Source organism: Aegilops tauschii, chromosome 7 (genome assembly GCF_002575655.3).
Source record: "Aegilops tauschii subsp. strangulata cultivar AL8/78 chromosome 7, Aet v6.0, whole genome shotgun sequence".
NCBI classification, from domain to species: Eukaryota; Viridiplantae; Streptophyta; class Magnoliopsida; order Poales; family Poaceae; genus Aegilops; species Aegilops tauschii.
In genome coordinates this window covers 132,065,190-132,085,641 of record NC_053041.3, presented here as the reverse complement: position 1 = coordinate 132,085,641, position 20,452 = coordinate 132,065,190, and the positions used below count along the sequence as shown (strand labels likewise).

At 46.4% G+C, this 20,452-nt stretch overlaps 1 protein-coding gene and 1 long non-coding RNA gene across 2 annotated transcripts; one reads left to right on the top strand and one right to left on the bottom strand.

Moving 5' to 3' along the window:
• The first annotated feature begins 9,216 nt into the window (after positions 1-9,216).
• LOC120968539 (uncharacterized) lies at positions 9,217-14,292 on the top strand. The gene is made up of 3 exons (XR_005763082.1): positions 9,217-9,976; positions 11,374-12,438; positions 13,604-14,292. It is a non-coding gene; the product is annotated as an uncharacterized lncRNA (long non-coding RNA).
• A 1,315-nt stretch (positions 14,293-15,607) lies between these two features.
• Positions 15,608-19,954, bottom strand: LOC109769225 (triacylglycerol lipase OBL1-like). Its single transcript, XM_045231065.2, has 3 exons — positions 19,506-19,954; positions 17,896-18,123; positions 15,608-17,793 (listed from the first exon to the last, which is right to left on the bottom strand). Exons 1-3 carry the CDS (start codon positions 19,819-19,821, stop codon positions 16,913-16,915), a joined length of 1,425 nt encoding a protein of 474 aa, XP_045087000.1. The 5' UTR covers positions 19,822-19,954; the 3' UTR covers positions 15,608-16,912.
• Between the last annotated feature and the right edge of the window lie 498 nt (positions 19,955-20,452).

The following is a 20,452-nucleotide window of genomic DNA, read 5'->3' as shown; positions in this document are numbered from 1 at the left end:
CAAAACGACAATTCTGCTCCAACATTAAGACTGCAGAGCCGGCATCCATTTTATCCGAGGAATGTATTATCTCCTTAACCCGGCGAACCCAATGTGTCGTAGACTCACCCTCCTGCTGCTTGCAGTTAGTCAAATCCACAATTGACATAGACTGCCTACAGGTATCCTTGAAGTTTTGGATGAACCGGGCCTTCAGCTCAGCCCAAGACCCAATGGAATTCGGTGGTAGCCCTTTCAACCAAGTGCGGGCAGTCCCATCTAACATCATGGTGAAGTACTTAGCCATGGCCGCCTCACTGACCTCCAGCAGTTCCATAGCCATCTCATAACTCTCGATCCAGGCTGCGGGTTGTAAGTCTACTGTGTAATTAGGCACCTTCCTAGGGCCTTTGAAGTCCTTGGGTAGACGTTCGTTGCGGATAGCTGGCACTAAACAAGGGACAACCCCAGTCCTGGTAGGGATACCCACGTCGACGGAAGCCGTCGGATAAGCTGGGGGAGTCTGGTAAGCCGTTAGCTGGGGCACCTGCTCCGCCTCTTGCCGTGCTCTGTCTTGGTCTGCTGCGTGAAAGGCTCCGTTATGAGCCGGGCCATGGCCAGGGGGCGGGTCATGGCGTCGGACGTTACTTGAGCCGGTCGCTGAGACCATGTGCCTGCTGTAACTCGGGCTCCGGCCTGGACGAGGGGTCGAGTGGATCCTGTCCCGGCTGTAGGAGTACGCCTCTTGTTGCGCCAGTGCTGTCTAAAGGAGTTCCCTGACCCGGCGGGTTTCAATAGCCGTCGGAGAGTCGCCGTCAACTGGGAGAGCCGCCAGCCGTGCGGCCGCGGCGACCATGTTCTCCAGCGGGTTATTATAATGACCCGGGGGTATTGGCACGTACTGAGGCGGGGCAGGGGGCACCTGGGGAGGCCCCATCACTTGTGGCTGAATAGGGGTCCCAGACTCGGGCACTATGACCCCTGGCGGGTTACTAGACCCTGCACCTGGCGTGTTGAAGAGGTTTCGTGGATCGTAAACCGGAGGGAGTCGAGATTGGGCCTTTTGATGCCTCCTTCTCAGGACCTCATTGGACGCGTTTTGATCCATCGTGAGCCGGAAGGACTGCGCTTGAATCAACTGGGTTTGGGCGTCGAGAGCCGCCCTTTCTGCAGCCATCCTGATCCCTTCTGCTGCCAGATCCTCCTTAGCTTTCACCAGATCCAATTTTAACTGCGCCACCTCCGCATCATGCTGAGCTTGATCTGCCGGGTCAACCATAGCGGTTAACAGAGCCGTCATCTTGTCCGTGAGATCCATTAGTACCTGAGCCGGCGAGGGCACCGGGTTTCCCGCTCCAGCAGCGGGGTTCTAAACAGGCTGTGCACCGGCCATAAAGACTCCAACCTGACTTGGCGGCTCAAACGGGTCCGGAATACTGTCACCATCGGAACAACCCATGAGCCTGCCATCTTGAAGTTGATACAACGAGTTTGACTCATCGGTGGACGACTCGCCGTCAGAGCCGGCGGCCGCCTCATCACCAGATCCAGATTGATCAGAGGGCCCTCCATGGATACATCCCACAAAAGCGTGCCGTAAGGCAGGCCGGGCCTGGGCGGGTCGTGCACGCTGAGCCGTCTCAATGAGATCGGCGCAGAGATCCGGCTCAGGGCCCGGCTCACCAATCTTGCCAATGAAAACATGAATTCCGCCGAAGGGGACCCGGTACCCGTACTCAATTGAGCCGGCGTCGGGGCCCCAGTTTGCATCGTCGATGTAGAGCTTGCCGCGATGACTCTTGGTCATCCGGCCCACAACGTATCCCTTGAGCCCTTCGAAGCTGCCCTTCAAGAACTCAAATCCACCGTGCGCTGGCCCCACGGTGGGCGCCAACTGTCGTGGAATTGTCACGGCAGATGTCCTTGAGCTCGGACTTAGTCGTGGAGCCATCTCAGCTAGGAAGCTTGAAGGGGTTAAGCGGGACAAGGAACACGAGGGTTTATACTGGTTCGGCCCCTTACGGTGAAGGTAAAAGCCTACGTCCAGTTGAGGTGGTATTGATTAGGGTTTCGATGACCAGGGAGCTAAACTGCTATGCCTGGCTCTCGATGAGATCTTGCTTGTCCCTAAACCGCTGCCGGGTCGTCCCTTTATATAGGGAGGCTGACGCCTAGCAGCTCTCAGAGTCCCGGCCGGCTCATAAAAGTGTCCGGCTCGGACTCTCAACTATTCTTGCCTTGCACTACAAGTTCTACCATAATGATGATTGTGACTACGGGCCTTAAGCCATATTCGGGTCTTAAGCCCATCTTTGGCCCACCGTCTTCTTGCTTGGCGCCGGGTTTCTGGCAGTGACCATATGAGTAACCCGGCCCCTCCTGGCGGGTGACTCTAAGGTCTATATCCTCAACACTCTGGGTGCTCGACCTTCGACCTGTACGCCCACCACCTCCGCCTGACTGTCGCCTCGGGCGAATCTGTCTGCTCCATCGCCTAGAGGAGATACTCGATGAACTCGGAGGACTACGGCGTGACTGCCGCCGAGGAGTACATGTACATCGCCGCCCTCATCGCCGCCGTCTCGCTCTTTCGCATACATTGCCACATGGCCCACACCGTCCTCAAAATCTCCCACCAAGACCAGCTCCGCTCTTCCGCTCTTCTCCTCTTAAACCACCGCCCCTCCTCTCCTGTTCCAATCCAAATGCAGCGCCGCTCCTCTCCTCTTCCATTTCAAAACCACCGCCCCTCCTCTCCTGTTCCAGTCCAAAACCAGCGTCGCTCCTCTCCCGTTCTAATCCAAAACCAGCGCTGCTCCTCTCCTCTTCCATTCAAAAACCACCGCCGGCGAGTGAAGGTGCTGTGGAGAAGTAGATCAATGGAGGAGTACAACCGATACGTGAGGATCGCAGACGGCGACCCTGTGATGCTAGCTAGGATGTTGGAGATACAGTCTTGGTTTGACAATAAGGACCAACTAGCGGCGACGGTGACATCCATGGCCAAATATCTGCAATAGAGCGAAAAGGTGGCGATACTCCTGGAGGGAGTCGCGCCGGAGTACATAGAGCTGCTCCTCTGGGCCATGGAGCAAACAGATTCACCGAATCCGATCATGAGGGAGCGGTGGTGGGAGTATCGATCCCAGATGGAGCATCCACCAGAGATTGAAGGATCGAGCATCTATAGGGTGTCGTTTGTGAGGGTGTCCTGCCAGAGCGAGACGGTGGAGTCTTCGTCGACCGAACCCAACTGCAAGAGGAGAAAAGCGGTTGGCCCGACGATGCTTCCCCGTCATAGTCGTTCACATCGTCTCACGGGGCGGCTGTCTGCCGCCGAGGAATAGGAGGGGGCTGCCCCCCAGCCCAATAGTCGGGCAGGTTGTGAATTGTCAGGAGGAGCTTAGGGTTGTCAGTATTTGCAGGTTGTGAATTCTGTTTTGTGTTGTGTATTTTGAGAGTACTTTCAGATGTGAATGTCTTTTGAATTTCAGATTTGCAGTATTTTATGAATTCTAAAGATCTATTTTTAGCACTTAAAAAATGTAGTTTCATAGGAGTATAAAAGTGCAGACAATGTGATTCTCAGAGAAGAAACTGCAAGTTTCAGTTTCAGATAAGAAACTGCAACTTTCAGAGGCAGAGCATTTATATTAACACGGTCTTTTCAAACAGGGTTAACATCATGTTGGAAGTTTTATTCATGGTCGAAAATGGAACTACCAGCCAGTTAACATCATGCTGATCAACATTCATGCATAGCACATCTTCATATGATGCACAGTCAAAATGCCCACACAATGTCGAGTGTGCAAAACACAAAGAAAACGAGGGACGAAGTTTTGGCAAGTGTTGGACGTGGTTTTGGGCTGCCCCGTCTAGGCTTTCATTTTTAACATGCGCAACCCACGACCTAGGATGTATCGACCGGCCTATGGACCTCCCATCCAAGGTTTTATTTTTGGCAGCCCAATTTATGTATTTTTTTGAAGAAAACGCAGAGGTCTGTTCTATTTTCTATATAAGAATAGGAACGCCAGGTCCAACTTATGCTTTCCTTCTAACTATATTATATATATATTTAAATTATTTTATATGTTATTATATATTATTTTTATTGTCATCATATATTTAACAGATACTTACATATGTAAGAAAACAATATCCCACATCTTATTAACTTATAAAAATAATTTCTTAACAAATAAAATCCTGGATTGTTTTGGCACGAAAATCCTAGTGATTGTGTACAAAAGCTTGGTAAGATTTAAGGACGAATGTAATAATATCACTTATTATTTAAATATATTTATAACAAAATGCTCAGCCCCTTTTTATTTTTTGATAACATTGCTGGCCCAACCCAACATTATAATTAGAATCAGCCCAGCAAAATCGTGTATTTCGAGAAAGTGCAAATGGCCTGTAATTTTTTAGGAAATAAAATAAATGGGCCGCATGGACGCTACATTATTTATTCACCCAGCCCAGCTAATGGCTGTAATTCAAAAAAAAAGATCGAATTGATTGTAAATTCTACCGCGCAAAAAAAGACTGTAAATTCTGAAAAAATGGGTTGAATACGTGCCACATTTTTGGAGGCTGAAATGTGGGCCAATAGGTCGAAGCCAACGCAAGTCGTTGTCAATTTAGTCAACAAATGATTCTGACATGTTAGCCGTTGGATTTACATCCAACAACCGGCATCCATCTTCAATCTCTCGTCTTCTTCCTCCAGCGCCGCCGGGACCACCTCCCGCCTCCTGCTGCTAGCAGCTCTGCTTAGCACGCTTCGCTATGAAGCGCTACTCCACCGTTGGCCAGGCCATCCCTCCACCCCTCCACACCTCCTGTTCTTCTCCACCGACTGCCGAACCACACCGCTCTAGAACCAGTTAACCCTCGTACACCTCTCCGTCTGCGACTCTACTCCCGCGTCTTCCCATCTCTGACTCGTTGCTGTCCGGGGCCTGACCGTCGTCCACCACCTTGGATGCGCTCGGCGCGGCGTGGTCAACGTGGTCAACGAACGACACCATCGGAAGTAGACTGTGCGTGGAGAGGCTGACAGCCGGGTCCATGGCCGCACACAAGGAAATGCCTCCTTATTACGCGCAAAATAATGATTCCTCCACCTGACATCCGGGACCCACCGAAAGGGCCTCTGTATTTCACGAAAATAACGTGCCCCCCGCTTATATGTCGGACCCACCAGCTATATTCGCACGCAAGGAAGTGCCTCCTTATTACGCACAAAAAAATGAATACTCCCCTGCCAGCTGGAACCCAGCATAGTGGGAGGCTGACTTGTGGGCCTACCAAGTTGACGGGGACGAAGGGCTTTGTCAACTTAGTCAATATGAATGATTCTAGCTCCTGTTACCGTACGATGTTCATCCAACGGCCGTAGTGCTTCTTCAACCTCTGGTCTTCTTGCTTCAGCCGCCCAAACCAGCGCCGGTCGTGCCGCGTGCTCCTGCCTCCCATGGCCGGCTGTGATGCCGCGGAGGCCTCACCGCCCCCTACTACTCCCACCACTGGCCAGGCCATCCCTCTACTCACCCACACCCCCTGTTATTTTGCGGCGACAGCAGCCTCACACTGCAGCCGAACCAGTGAACCCTCGTACTCCTCTTCGCGTGGGCATCCACTGATGCGTCCTCCCCGGCTCCGAGTCGTCCCCTTCCTAGTCCTCGCCGTCGTCCACCGCCGTGGTGCTCTCGGCACGGCGTGGTCAACGTGGTCAAGGAACGACTTCCATCGGACGTGGACTGTACGTGGAGAGGCTGACAGCTGGGTCCACGGCCGCAGCAAGGAAGTGCCTCCTTATTACGCGCAAAATAATGATTCCTCCACCTGACAGCGGGGACCCACCGGACGGGCCACCGTATTTCGCGAAAAAAACGTTTCCCCCTGACTGCTGGGACCCACCAGCTACATCTTCGCACCCAAAGAAGTGCGTCCGGGCAAAAAAAAACGATTCGCCCCCTGACTGCTGGGACCCACCAGCTACATCTTCGCACCCAAAGAAGTGCGTCCGGGCAAAAAAAACGATTCGCCCCTGACTGCTGGGACCCACCAGCTACATCTTCGCACGCAAGGAAGTGCGTCCGGGCAAAAAAAAAGATTCGCCCCCTGACTGCTGGGACCCACCAGCTACATCTTCGCATGCAAGGAAGTGCCTGACAGTCGGGACCCACCTGGTCGAAACGTACGTAGCGTTGTCATTCTGGTCGCGAACGTGTACGTACATATATACTGGTGGATGTAGAGGCGCGCACGTGTCGTAGTAGAGGCGTGTACGTGTCGTAGTAGAGGCGCGCACGTAGCATGTACACGTACGTACAGCGGCCAGGGTGCAAGAAAGAAAATACGGCCACGTATGTGTACATACGGGCGGGGTCTCGAACGCCTACTTGCGCATACGTACGGCCAGGGCTCGTGTACATGGCTGGGTCAGAACGGAGAAACAGCGTCGTCGTCGTGTTCATAGGGAGGCAATGGAATGCGTCGTGTTCATGGGGAGGCAACGAAATGCGTCGTGTTCATGGGGAGGCAACGAAATGCGTCGTGTTCATCAGGAGGCAACGGAACGCGTGGGAGCCAACCGGCTGGGTCGGAACGAAATGCGTGGTCGTGTTCATCGGGAGGGCTTGGACGGAACAGGCAATGGAAACGAGGCCTGGCGTACCGCAAAACGGAGGAAACGGACCTCCTACGTTCGGAACGGGGTCCTGTTGATAGGGAGGGGTGTGGCGTACCGCAAAACGGAGGAAACAGACCTCCTACGGTCGAAACGGGGGTCCTGTTGATCGGGAGGGGTGTGGCGTACCGCAAAACGGAGGAAACGGACCTCCTACGGTCGAAACGGGGTCCTGTTGGTCGGGAGGGGTGTGGCGTACCGCAAAACAGACGAAATGGACCTCCTACGGTCGAAACGGGGGTCCTGTTGATCGGGAGGGGTGTGGCGTACCGCAAAACGGATGAAACGGACCTCCTACGGTCGAAACGGGGGTCCTGTTCATCGGGAGGGGTGTGGCGTACCGCAAAACGGGACTCCACGGGATACTGTTCATCTCCACCGTCGACCTCCTCTAGCCTCCACGGGCTACCGTCGACCTCCTCCAGCCTCCACGGGCTCCTGTTCATCCAGACTCCACCGCGCGCTACTCCACCGGCTACTGTTCAACCACCCCTCCACCGTCTACTGTTCATCCAGCCCTCCACACCACGGGGTCCTGTTCAACCACCCCTCCACCACCGTCTACTGTTCATCCAGCCCTCCACACCACGGGGTCCTGTTCATCCAGAGGCAACGCCACCGCTCACTGTTCATCTAACCCCACCGCAACGCTCACTGTTCATCCAATCGATCGGCTTCAGTTAGCAGCAGTAGCGAAGGAATCGCTCGATCGGGTTTAGTTAACAGACATCGATCGATCGCTCGGGTTCAGTAACGCGTAGCCTGCAGTGCAATCGCTCGGGTTCAGTTAGAGCCCAACGCCTCGCTCGGGTTCAGTTAGAGCCAACGCCTCGCACACACGCGCGTACGTGTACGAGAGAAACGCGCATCGCTCGGCCCCCGACCTCCCACCGTAACCGGGAACTCCCCGAAATTTTCCTCCCCCTCACTTTTACCACGGTTTTTTCCGTCATGGACGGCCCAAAGAATGTCATGCAGCTGCGTCTCCGGCCCGTCCAGGACGAAAAACCCATTTTCTGTCATGATTTTTTGTCATAGAAGTAGGAGCCCACCACATCTATGATGATACCGGGTTTTGTCACAATTATCGTCATAGAAGTGTCATATGTATGACAGAATTTTTTTTCGTTCAGCCCAAAATGTCACGGATGTGTCTTTGTTTTGTTGTGATATGTACAGAGCGGGTTAGCTGGATGTAATGATAAACGACTTCTCTTTTTTGCTGTTACAGGGTGGTCACCGAACGGGCACCACCGTACCCTACGGCTTTACGGAACCACCATGTTTGGGCAATGTTGTTACCAGGCGTGTCTTTGGCAACCAATGCGTGGAGACGCCATCGTCCAGCACGAGTTGAATTATTTTCTGGGATGCAGCTCTGCCTGTGTCGTCGCTCTCTCCCATGTGCCGCCTTCGGCGGCCGCTTCTTCTTCCACTATGACTAGGTAAGCCACTTTGGTTGTGCTCCCCTGTATTTTCTTATGCTCTCTGTGCCCACGGCCATTGAGCCGTGGTAACAGTTTATCATTGGTTGAGTTCTGTGACCATTAAATTTCACACTGCATGTTGATTAGTGTAACACTTGGAATCGAGTTAATGCTCAGTATTTTACACTTGACACCTGAATCAAGTTAATGCTCAGTATTTTACACTTGACACCTGAATCAAGTTAATGCTCAGTATTTTACACTTGACACCTGAATCAAGTTAATGCTCAGTATTTTACACTTGACACCTGGAGTTTAGCTGTCTTGCCCAGTTTTCGCACCATACTGGCTCACGTTCTTTCCTTTTGTTGCTTATTTAACTGTCTTGCTCAATTTCATGCACTATACTTGAGGCCTAGAAGAGGACTTTTTGTTTTAGCATCAAAGGATTCTTTATGGTATGCGTCAGATATATTGATTGTAAGCAGGAAAAATATTATGCTCATGTTTACTGCATATCATGTGAATACTAGGCTGCTCGATGATGCTTAGTTGTCTTTGGGTTGCTCCCAGAGTCACTATTATGCTAATTTACTTGGATATCATGGGAATTGCTATTGCTTAGGCTTAGATGCTATCTATGTGTGTAAAATATTTTCTTAAAAGGAGGATAATCCCACTCTGCTGATGTTGTTAACTGTGGTGTGGTCCATTTAAGGATTTGGTCACGAGGTATCTTATTGCTCTCATTTTCAAGTGAAAATGGGGGCTTACTCGAGGAAATAAGACTGTGCAAGGCAGGTTTTCAAGGGATTAGTTGCTAGTTTTCTTAGTAGCTTTGTTCCATGCGGGGTATGTACATAAATTTGTACATGTAGATTTTAAGCATGCTTTTTATATACCTGATAAGCGCACACCTTTGTACGTATGCTGCTAAGGCCATTAGACTGGATGGTTGAAAAGATGAGTCGCTTCAGTACGTATGCTGCTAAGTCTACTGTAGTTTCAGAAATACATGCATTTATCTGTCATGTTCTGTTATTCCTGAAGATAAAGACTCCTTTGTATTGTTTAAAACTCTCCCATAGTTTCAGAAACATGTTGCATCATCAGCCTGCATGTATCTTTTGTATTCTTCTTTTAGTCCTGAGTATAAGGACCTTTCTTTTGACCGGTGGGCTTAAAGAATTTGAGTTTGTGAGGGAGGCCCATAGTGTATGTGAGTAGCAGTCTGATGATACTTGGCGAATGTTTTTTTATGACGAGGGAAGAGCTATTATCATGTGCAATGACAATTTTCAAGTGACTAGTTGCTAGTTTGGCTAGTACTTATGTAGTATGGGAAATATGCACATGTATGTCCATGTGATATTTAAGCATGCTTCCTGAGTACCTGATACAGAGCTTTGTAGCTGGTATTCTTTGTCCGATAATCTATGGCCTGCTGGGTAGTTGAAAAATTGAATATTTACAGTACGTGTATTGGTAAGTTTCTTGTAGTTTCAGATACATATGAATCCATCTGTCATTTATCAGTTCATTCTGAAGATAAAACTCATATGTATATGTTGCTTCACTTTCCTGTGCTCATGTACATAACAGGCTAGCTGGATGTAATGAGAAACAACTTATCTCTTTTTTGCTGTTACAGGGTGGTCACCGAACGGGCACCACCGTACTCTACGGCTTTACAGAACCATCATGGTTTGGCGGTGTTGTTTTACCGGGCATGCCTTTGGCGAGCAACGCGTGGAGACGCCACCGTCCATCACGAGTTGAGTTTTGGCAGCGAAGCAGCTCTGCTTGTGCCGTCATTCACTCCCATGTGGGGCCTCCGGCGGCCGCTTCTTCTTCCACTACGACATAGGTTAGCCATTTCGATTGCTCTCCCTTGTATTTTTCTTATGCTCTGTGTGCCCATTGCCATCGAGCCGTGGTAGCAGTTTGTCATTGGTTGAGTTCTGCGACCATTGAAATTTCACATTGCATGTTGATTAGTGCAACACTTGGAATCGAGTTAATGCTCAGTATTTGACACTTGACACCTGAACCACTAATCATATTTAGGTAGTTATTATTGATGCCTACAGGCATGCATCCAGGGTTCTGCATTATTAACTCAACATGGTTTAGGTTCAGATCCTAACTGTCAAGAGCATGATACTACTGCACTTGTGTTTATCTCTTGGTTTCTAGTTGCTACTGTCTGCTAAACTAGATGATATTTGATCTTTTTACCAAGTCATGTGTAGTGCAATGTGTATTCCATTCTTGGATGGTGGAGGGATGGTGCCATTTCTTGAATGGGTTCCAGTCCAGCACATGGCTTTTGTTTTTAGTTCTTGTTTTGTCAAAATATTATGATTGCTTAAACTGTTGTGGACTAGCTCTCTCCATTGTCCAGCTATTGGGTCGTGGCCGATTGTGGCTCCGACCATCGAGCCAAGCCAATGATGTATCGTTCATTTCTGTGGTGGTCTTCTTGCCACCACATTCTTCTGATTGTGAAGATCTTGCCGTTGAAATTGGTCCATGTGCTGGTTAGGCCCTTGTGCTACAGCATGTGCTATTTGTTGGGGTTTGGTAGTTATTGGCGTGCGCTTGGCATGGTTGCTGCCTGTTAGTGCCGCCAAGGCTGGTGTTGCATCCTTGATGAGAATGTTGTTCTAGAGGCGATGAGTAGTATATCCCCATTTTGTTGCTTAGTATTTTACTGTCTTGCTCAGTTTCACACACCATATTTGAGGTCTAGTAGAGGCTGATTTTTCTGGAGATTAACTGTCTTGCTAAGTTTTCGCACCATACTTGCTCACATCCTTTCCTTTTGTCACTTATTTAACCGTCTTGCTCGGTTTCATGGACTATACTCGAGGCCTAGAAGAGGACTTTCTGTTTTAGTATAAAAGGATGCTTTATGTTTGCGTCAGATATATTGATTGCAAGCAGGACAGAATTATGCTCATGTTTACTGGATATCATTTGAATTCTAGGCTCCTGGATGATGCCTAGTTGTCTTCGGGTTGCTCCTAGGGGTCACTGTTATGCTCATTTACTAGATATCATGGGAATTGATACTGCTTAGGCTTAGAGATTGAGTCTGTGAAGTTTCTCTATGTTTTCTATTGTTTAACAGTGTCTGTTAGTAGAATGTTTTGCTTTTTGCCATTTCACTTGTATGGCCTATATGTAGAGAGATCGTGTTGTCTTGTGTATGTTTGCTCAATACAATATGCTCATGTGTTCCTTATGTTGGTGATCTTGCAGGAAGTATGACAGGCTACGGAAAGAGGAGGAGGAAAAGAAAGCTGAATGTTCAACTTGTTTAGAGGACTAGCCTTTCTTCCTTGAAAGAAAGGCTGAAAGTATACAAGCTTTTTATTGCCCAGGGATCATGTCAACATATATTGATTGACTAGGCAAACATTATTATACTTTCCCTAACAAAAAAAAGTCTACATGCATGCGCAACAACATATAAATTTGCTCATCCTACTTCAGAATCGTGTATGCATTGGAAATAGAAGAAAGGACCATGCATATGCATCTATTTTCAGCACATGTTCTCCTCCCGGAAGAAATAAAGCACCACCCCATTTAGTAAACGGAAAATATTTTAGTGTGGGTGGACCAGAGAAAGAAAAAAACATCTCCAGTGCCTATCTACGCTTGCCCTGCCATGTCTGCTGCCATGTTCTGCTTTGCCTTTGGTATGGCAAGTGTATGTGTGCGCTACCAACCTCAACAGATGAAAAATGTATACGTTTGCATGTATATGTACTTACCTAGTGAAAGCAAACATTTTTCTCTCTCCCGGTCTCAGTGTGCCCTAGATTTTGAGTGCATGAATAAATAAACGGATTTATGATATGAATCATACTTGATCTTCTCTATTTCTGAAATAAGTGGGCCTATAGAAACCCCCCTTGTTGATATACAGAGGAGGAGAGGATGAATTCACTCAATCACACAAAAATTAGTTAGACTTCCAAGCACAAAGAAAAATGAATGAATTGCTCTCACGTATTTACATTTTGCATGTTTCTTATTCTTCCCTTGCGATATCTCAGTTGTGCTAGTGAAATTTGGCCGGGACTTTGCTAACAAAACATGAAGTGTAGTACTGACAATAGTTGGCTGTTGGGAGCCCGACCTTGTTTTCTAGTTCATGTTGTCTTATGTATGTTTGCACAATACAATATGCTCATGTGTTCCTTATGTTGGTGATTTTGCAGGAAGTATGACATGCTGCGGAAAGAGGAGGAAAAGAAAGCAGAGTGTTCATTGTTTAGAGGACTAGCCTTTCTTCTTCCTTGAAAGAAAGGCTGGAAGGTAAGCCATGACAGGGGACGTTTTTTGTCTTTCTCTAGTCAACCCACACTCAAATATTTTCCGTTTATTGAATGGGGTCGTGCTTTATTTCTTCTGGGAGGAGAACATGTGCTGAATCTGGATGCAGATGCATGGTCCTTCTATTTCCAATGCGTATGCGATTCTGAAGTAGGATGAGCAACTTTAGATGGTGCTGAGCATGCATGTATGTCCACTCTTTTTTGTAGGGCAAGTATAATGTTTGTAGGGCAATAAATAGCTTGTATGCATGCTGCCATGTTATGCTTTGCCTTTGATAGTGTTGCTTGGTTTGGCATGTATGTCCACAACAAATTTTGCATGTATATGTAAGCATTTCTCTCTCTCTTCCGGTCTCAGTATGCCCTAGATTTCGTGTGCATTGAATAAATGAACGAATATCTGAAATAAATCATACTTGATCTGCTCTATTTCTGAAAGAAGCCTGCCTTTAGAAATCCCCATTGCTGGGTATATAGAGGAGAGGATGAACTCACTCAAACAAAGCAAAAATTGGTTAGAAAATCATTGGAGTACAAAGAAAAATTAATGCACTGCTCTCACCTATTTACATTTTGCATGTTTCTTATTCTTCCCTCGTGATATCTCAGTTATAGCATTGTTACGCTAGTGAAATATGGCCGAGACTTTGCTATCAAAACATGAAGTGTCGTACTGAATACTAGGCTGTTGGGAGCCTCACCTTGTTTTTCTAGTTCCTGTGTGAGCTTATATCCTTGACATGCTCTAACATTATTTGCCATTCTACTTATATGGTCTCTAAGTAAAAGAGTTGTTCTGGTTCCTCCAAGGTTGGACTAGTTATAGTTTGGTGGATATTTAAAATCTGGTGAGCCTCTGATGCTAATGGCATAGTGTGGATTTTTGTGGTGCATGATAAATCAAAGCTCTTCATATGTTCTTTTTTTTCTTGGCCTTGAGGACTTTGTTCATTCAGACTGTAGTTTGCTGGAATCAGGATTTTTTTAGGCAAAACCTCTGGGCTAGTTTGGTCCTTTAGAAATTTGTCCTGCCAGCTACATTGTTATATTTACTTTGCAGCTGGTGTAGCAAAATTATCAATGCGTAGACAAAGTGTGTTCTATCTTGTTCTTTTCCTATAATTCCTTGTTCTCTTTCTGTCCAGGGAGGTGCCTGACTTGATGGTGAGGACGACGAATAAATCTATGCCCTGTGTCCACAAGGAAGTTTGATCTTGAGGAGGGCGATAAGACGATGGATGCAGCTAGTAGCTCCACTTGGTCGAAATTGGGCGGCCGCTGGATGTGTGATGGTTTTATGGTGGTTTGGATCAGTTCTGGTGAGCCCCTACTGGTCTTGGCCTGTCTTGTATGCATCACAAGTGTTGTCTACTCCTCCGTAGGAGTGGCGCGTTGATAAATGCAGACTCAAGAAGATGTTCCTTGCTGGAGAAGAGATGGGGTGTGTTATGATGGATGGCATCGTCGGCCGGTCGATGTAGGCGTTAGATTCATGAGCTTAGTTGGATCTTGGTGGTGGTGTTGCTTTTGGAATTGTGATGAAAAGCCAGCTTGTTTGCTGCAAGTGTTTGACTGTTGTTAGTCATCCCTCATGGATTTGGAATCTTGATCTAGTGTACTTGTTTGGTTTGGAATTTTTATACAAGCGTGCATCTCTTTCCACATGTTATGCTGCCAAAATTTCCAGTGAATAATTTTCCGACTTGTCTAAATTTTGTCCTTGTTTGTAAGAAAATGAAAATGTTTGGGTTCTCACTGCAAAATGTTAGGGTGCTGACTGCAATTTCAAAGATAATATTGTCTGGAGTCAATTGTTACACAGAGGGTACGATTAGATGAGGGCACGGTTCATCGATGCTAGGCATTGGCTCCGCTCGAAGTTCCTCTTTGTTTGCTCTACTGGTTTAAGTTACTCGAAAGACTCAGTCGACTACAAGCTAGTGTTTATTGTGATTACTTCTATAGGGCGTGTAGTTTTTGGTGTTTGTAAGCTGCTTCACCTCGCCTGCGCGGCACACCATTGCAAACAAACGGCGCAAAGGCCCTCTTCGCCCTCGAAGACCCCTAGGGGAAGGGTACTCCATCATCATTCATAGGAGTAATATGGTATGACTTTGATGTACTCTCTCTCAAAAAAGAAGAGTAGCATTTGAGAGTTGGTTTTTAGGAGTTAATTTTAGTTCTTTTAAGGTGAACTTTTAGGTTTATTTGGAGATGCAAGAAAAAGAATAAAGAAGTCATCTGCGTTGTAGTACATATAGTACAAAAACAAACTTTTGTACGATCACAATTATACTCGTTTTTCTTTTTATAAAGCAAGAGTAAAAAAAGATAAGAAAAGGTTTGGTTGTCGTTAATGGCCGAGGCAGCAGTCTAAATCTTTTTATATAGTATGAAAATAAAAAGATTTAAGCTGTGGCGGCCACTAACAGCTTAAATCTTTTTATTTTCATACTATTTGCATACTGGTGTGAGGAAAACTATACGCTTGGTGTCATTGTATGCATGGCTGCCTACGTTCGGCTTACCTTAATAAAACATATGCCTCCGCCACTGTTTGTTGAAATGTTATTCAAGCAGTTGGAAAGTGTTAAAGGTGTATAGAAAATATGTTGACCATGTATTAAAAAAATGATTGATCATGTATATAAAAATGTCAATCAAACATTTGAAAAAAATGTTGAACAAGTAACTGAAAACTGTTAATCAAGCATTTCAAAAATGTCAAATGTGTATAGACAAAATGTTTATCATGTATACGGAAAATGAATAAAATATACAATGTGAACGAAGATCAAGTATTTTATAAAAATGTTAATCGAGCATTTGAAAATTGTTGAAAAGCAGTTTAAAAATGCTAATCAAGTATTTGGAAAATTTTAAATATCTATTAAAAAAATGTTGACCATGCTTAAACAATGATCAAACAATTTGATCATGTATATAAAAATATTAATCAAGCATTTGAAAAAACATGAACAACTATTTTAAAAATGTTACTCAAGCATTTGGAAAATGTTAAAGATATGAAAAATATTAATCAACCATGTACTAAAAATATGAACTTTTTATATCATGTATATAAAAATGTCAATCAAACATTTGAAAAAATGTTGAACAAGTAACTGAAAAATGTTAATCAAGCATTTGAAAAATGTTGCATGTGTATAGAAAAAATGTTGACCATGTATTAAAAAATGATAAATTTGTATTTGATAAAATATTAAATGTGTATAGAAAAAATGTGACCCTGTGTTTAAAAGTATGTTAAATGTGTGTAGAAAAAAAGTTGACCATGTGTTTAGAAAATGTTAATCAGATATTTGATAAATGTTAATCAAGAATTTAAAAAATATTAAATGTGTGTTCAAGTAATGTATTAAATATATACCATACATGTGTATAGTAAACCAGTGAAACCCAAGAGAAAAGAAGAAAAGTGAAAAAAAAACAATTAGAACCGGGAAAAGTAATAAAGGAAAACTGAAGAAAAAGAAAAAACTACGAAAATGGAGAAAGAAATAAACAAGAACCAATGAAAAATAATGGAAAACAAAAAGCAGAAAACCTAAAAAAATGGAAAACCGGCTCTTTTCCCTATAAGTACACCGCACCCTAGTATTCAACACTAGCCCGACGCTTACCCAATTGCTGGCTTCGCTAAACCTAATCCAGGAGACCTGGGATCTCCCTTTTTCTTCTCGAGCTCTGCTTTCAACTGGGTCAGCACATTTCCAGTTTTACTCCCACCGGTTTTTCTTCTTCTTTTTCTGTTTTCTTTTTTTCTTAAATCTGTGATTTTTTTTTCATACCGGTTGCATGGATGTGGTTAAGATGATCATGAGCATGGATGAGGCTAGATCGACGCATACGATGATGGTGAAAGAAAGAAAAATCATTCCTTCAAGAGGGTAGAGAATTCTTAGTCAAGCAATCAGTTAGTCATTATTAGCAAACTTTGACAGAACATAGAAGCGCACTGCGGTGTGGCTCCGTTCAAGACCCGATGAGATTTCTGGTTTTTGTATGGCAGACTTGGCCGCCACTTGATTAATAAATTGTGTTTCTCCTTGAAAAAATACCGCCCTTAATTATGATACACTTGGCCGGGCGCGATTGAATCATGATTGAGTTCCTTTTTTTGGTTGAAAAAAAAAATCCACTGGCCTATAAAATCAGCTACTGTCTCTGTTCACTTTTATAAGGCTTTGTAGATGTTTCAGACACTATGTAAAACAGCTCAATTTCATTTGTCTGAAACGACTTATAAAAATGAACGGAGGGAATAACACTTATGGTGGGAGTGGCATGAAGAATGCAAGAATCATGGAAATGCTCGAACGCAGATTTCATCGAACATCAACAATGGTTGACATGTAACCAATTTCCATGGATCTCTCGCACTACGGCTAAACAACCAAAGTTGGATTGTATGGCCTATACGTAGTAACCAATTAATGGTCACGGAGAAGCAGGTCGAGCGACGCGGCCCCGAGTCTGGTGGCGTTCACGTAGTCCTGCGGCGCGTGGGCCGGCAGGCCGGGGATGATCAGCCCGACCGCCCGGGCGACCCTCATCGTCCACCCCTCCACGTACTCCGCCCCGTCCACGTGTCCGATAACGAGCCCCCGGGCGAGCTCCCACGCCGCGTTCACGTACTTGGACACCACGAACGCAAGCGAGAAGTAGTTCTTGTTGGGCTCCTCCTCCATGGCCCGCGCCCTATAGTAGCCGTCGAAGTAGATGCACCGGCCGAAGTGCTTGAAGAGGCCGTCGAACGGCACCCTCGGCACGATGTCGTTGCAGTAGACGAACCGGAAGTACCTCCCCCTCGCCGCCGGCGTGTCGAGGTGCTGCTCCACGAACTCCCCCAGCCGCGCGTCACCGACGCGCGGCTGCCCGTACGTGTACACGCCGTGGAGCCTGGCGAGCAGGTCGTGCTTGCCGTGTAGGGCGAGGATGGCCGGGAACAGCACGGCGAGCGCGCCGCCCAGGCTGTGGCCGGTCACCGCGAACCGGGCACGCGGATTGGCCTCTAGGGACTTCTTCAGCGCGTCTCGGACGGCGTAGTAGGCGAACGGCCGGTCCTTGGTCGCCTTGATCTCCGCCGGCCAGCCGGTGGCGTTCTTTTGCAGCCCGAGTGCCTTCATGAAGCCGCCGTGGACCTTGCCCACCTCAGGGATCTCGTACCACGAGATGTCCACGTCCGTGCACCAATCCTCCGCGTCGAACGGCTGCGTGCCGCGAAACGCCACCACGACGAGGTCGGCGTCGGCCGGCTTGTCGGCGAACATGAAGGCCTGCGTCGTGTAATCGCCTTGATCCCCTCGGAATTCTGCCAGGAGGCAAAGAACACATGTTTGTTGCACGTTAGCCAAACGTGTGTTGCCAAACTACTATATGCATGCTTCATGTTTCGCGTGCCCTGAAATCTTACCGTTCCAGCAGTTGAAGAACTCGAGGAATTTCATGTGCCAGTGTTTTTCGACGACGTTCTTGATGACCAGCTCGTTCTCGTAGGCTAGTTTGGAGGCCATAATACCCAGAGCAGCGAGGTAACTGCCATCCTCTGGCTTGATCTTCTTGTCCAGTTCGACTCTCATGTCGATGAGTCCAATGAGCGATCGATAGTTGGGGGACTCTCTGTCCGGAATTCGTAATTTGCCTGCAAACGTATGTAAAGTTAGCTAGCAATTATCGCCATTGTTGTAGTACTTCGAAGAAGCAAAACAGCGTCATGCGTGCATGTACAGAACTGTCAAATCCTGAGAACTCTTCAGACTTTCTATGGATGCTGTTTGACTTTCAAAACCTAGGGGTGTTTTCCACGTCACTCCAATTAAAAGGAAGGGGAACATTGAAGATTTTGGAGCAACCGTGCCGAGTCATTTCAGAGGAGAAAAATGAAACGAGAATGCTAAAAACGTGTATGACCATTTCGGCAACCTTGCTCGTTTTCATTTGATGAACTTGTGGTTGTTGGCTTGTGTTTTTAGCCGGGAACTTTTGTTTATAAACTAAAACAAAGCTGCTACTCCATCCGTCTCAAAATAAGTGTCTCAACTTTGTACTATACTAACTTTAGTATAAAGTTCTGTTAAAAGAACTTTAGTGTAATAGTATAAAGTTGAGTCATTTATTTTAGGACGGAGGGAATACTAAAGTTTAGATACTTATTTTAGGACGTAGGGAGTATTTGATAGTGATAAGGCGTGCATCACGGGAGTGATTAGAACAAGTGGCGCCTCCGACAGGAAAGCAGTCGGGCCAATGACAGTATGCAACTTATTTAGTTGCTTAGCGCATCACGACAACAACCACCTTATTAACAAGTTAACATGTTATTTAGCATATGAAACTGACATTGCCCTTATCTTGGGAGTTGTTATGGATTATAAGTTCTGACCAGAGTACAAGTGGATATATACATTGGCTAGTCTCATGTATAATAAACTACGATTAAACCACAAAGGCTGCTATCCAAAGCATATTTTATGACCTCTGCAATAATGTGGCACGAATAATTAATCATTTACGCATTTACTTAATTAGTAAACCCCTGTTTCCTAGCAAGAACAACCAAACGCTTGCTGATTCCCGTTTCTATTTGATATTGCGAGTGCTTACTGATTGGACACCCACCCCGTGTACGTTTGCAGTTCCCATTCATATGTTTTTTAAGGTATAGTTTTTTTAATGGATTTTTGAAGGTATAGTTACATATAATTTGCACGAGTTTTTCTAAATTTTCTATTTTATTTCAACCTTCTCCCCCCTTTTCATATGTTTTCTGCCATTTTCTTCGCAACTACTCCAGGAGGACTGTATGTTTCGCCATGGAAGACTAATGTCCAGCTTTGATATGCAAGGCATATTTAAAGAAAACTACTTCTCGAAGAAAGATAAGATGGAAACCTCATGTGAAACTGCACGAACGTACTTTTTTTTTTGTTAACAACACATTTTAAAAGATTAGTTTTAGCAAGGTTTAGCAAGTTAACAGAAATAGATGATAGTACAACCTAAAGCTAAATCTCGTTGGTTTACCTTGCATGGCGTTTCTAATAAGCTTGAGCACGCCGCCGCCATTGTCCGTGATGAGGTTCATCCAGTACTCGACGGCGCTCCCGAGCTTGGCCAAGGGTGTCTTCACCCACAGCAGCAGCATCTGCGCCACGACGGAGAGGAAGATGATCCACCGGCGCCACCGGTCTAGGACCACCTCCTCGCCAGGGGCGCAGTCGACGGCGTCGCTGGCGCCGACGTCGCTGCAGCGCAGCAGGTGGAGGAGGCTGCGGACGCCGCCCTTGTCCGGCCGCAGCACCATGAAGTCGCCGGAGAATCCATCCCGGCAGCCGTCCATTGCCGGTCTGTCGGTCGATTGATGCCAACAGGAGCACGCCAATCAGCTTGACGATGAACAGCAAAACAAGAGCTATAGCTAGCACAAGGTGTAGGAGTATTGTATCAGCACGGCCGCAGGAGGTGCATATATATAGGCCGGGGGCTGAGTATAGAGGATAGAACCGCGTGCGAATGGCAGTGCTGAGGGTTCTAATTAGTGAATTAAACTAGGGATTAGATAGGGGGTGGGTGGAAGACTAGCTCACTAGGCGGTCAAGGTACCAACTGCGTGCATACTGGACTGCTGTGTTACTAATTAAGGACCAGATCAAAGGCGGAACCTTTCATCACGCGCGGTCGAACCCGTCTTCTTCGCACGTAAAGAAGGAGCGGTTACATTGGTCGGTAAGAAAAACCTTCAGTTACTCGCTAGTTTTGCGTACGGTTTTCCTGATTCTGCACAGATTTTCTGTATGCATGACATACGGCATACATTTGGAGGGAAAGGGAGAGGAAGAAAGAGAGAGAGTTGCTGATGCAAGTCACCTATCTGAATTGTTCCCCCGGGTTTATAGTGTTTAATATACTAAAATCTTATAGATCTGATGGTTTTTTCTCTCGAGAAAAACATCTGATTTATTCATCAATAG

Excerpts from the sequence above, each read along its gene's own strand:
- LOC109769225 (XM_045231065.2), bottom strand. The coding sequence starts at position 19,821 with ATGGACGGCTGCCGGGATGGATTCTCCGGCGACTTCATGGTGCTGCGG. Across the intron at positions 18,124-19,505 it reads TATTAGAAACGCCATGCAAG|GCAAATTACGAATTCCGGAC; the intron begins GTAAACCAACGA and ends ATACGTTTGCAG. Across the intron at positions 17,794-17,895 it reads GTTCTTCAACTGCTGGAACG|AATTCCGAGGGGATCAAGGC; the intron begins GTAAGATTTCAG and ends GCCTCCTGGCAG.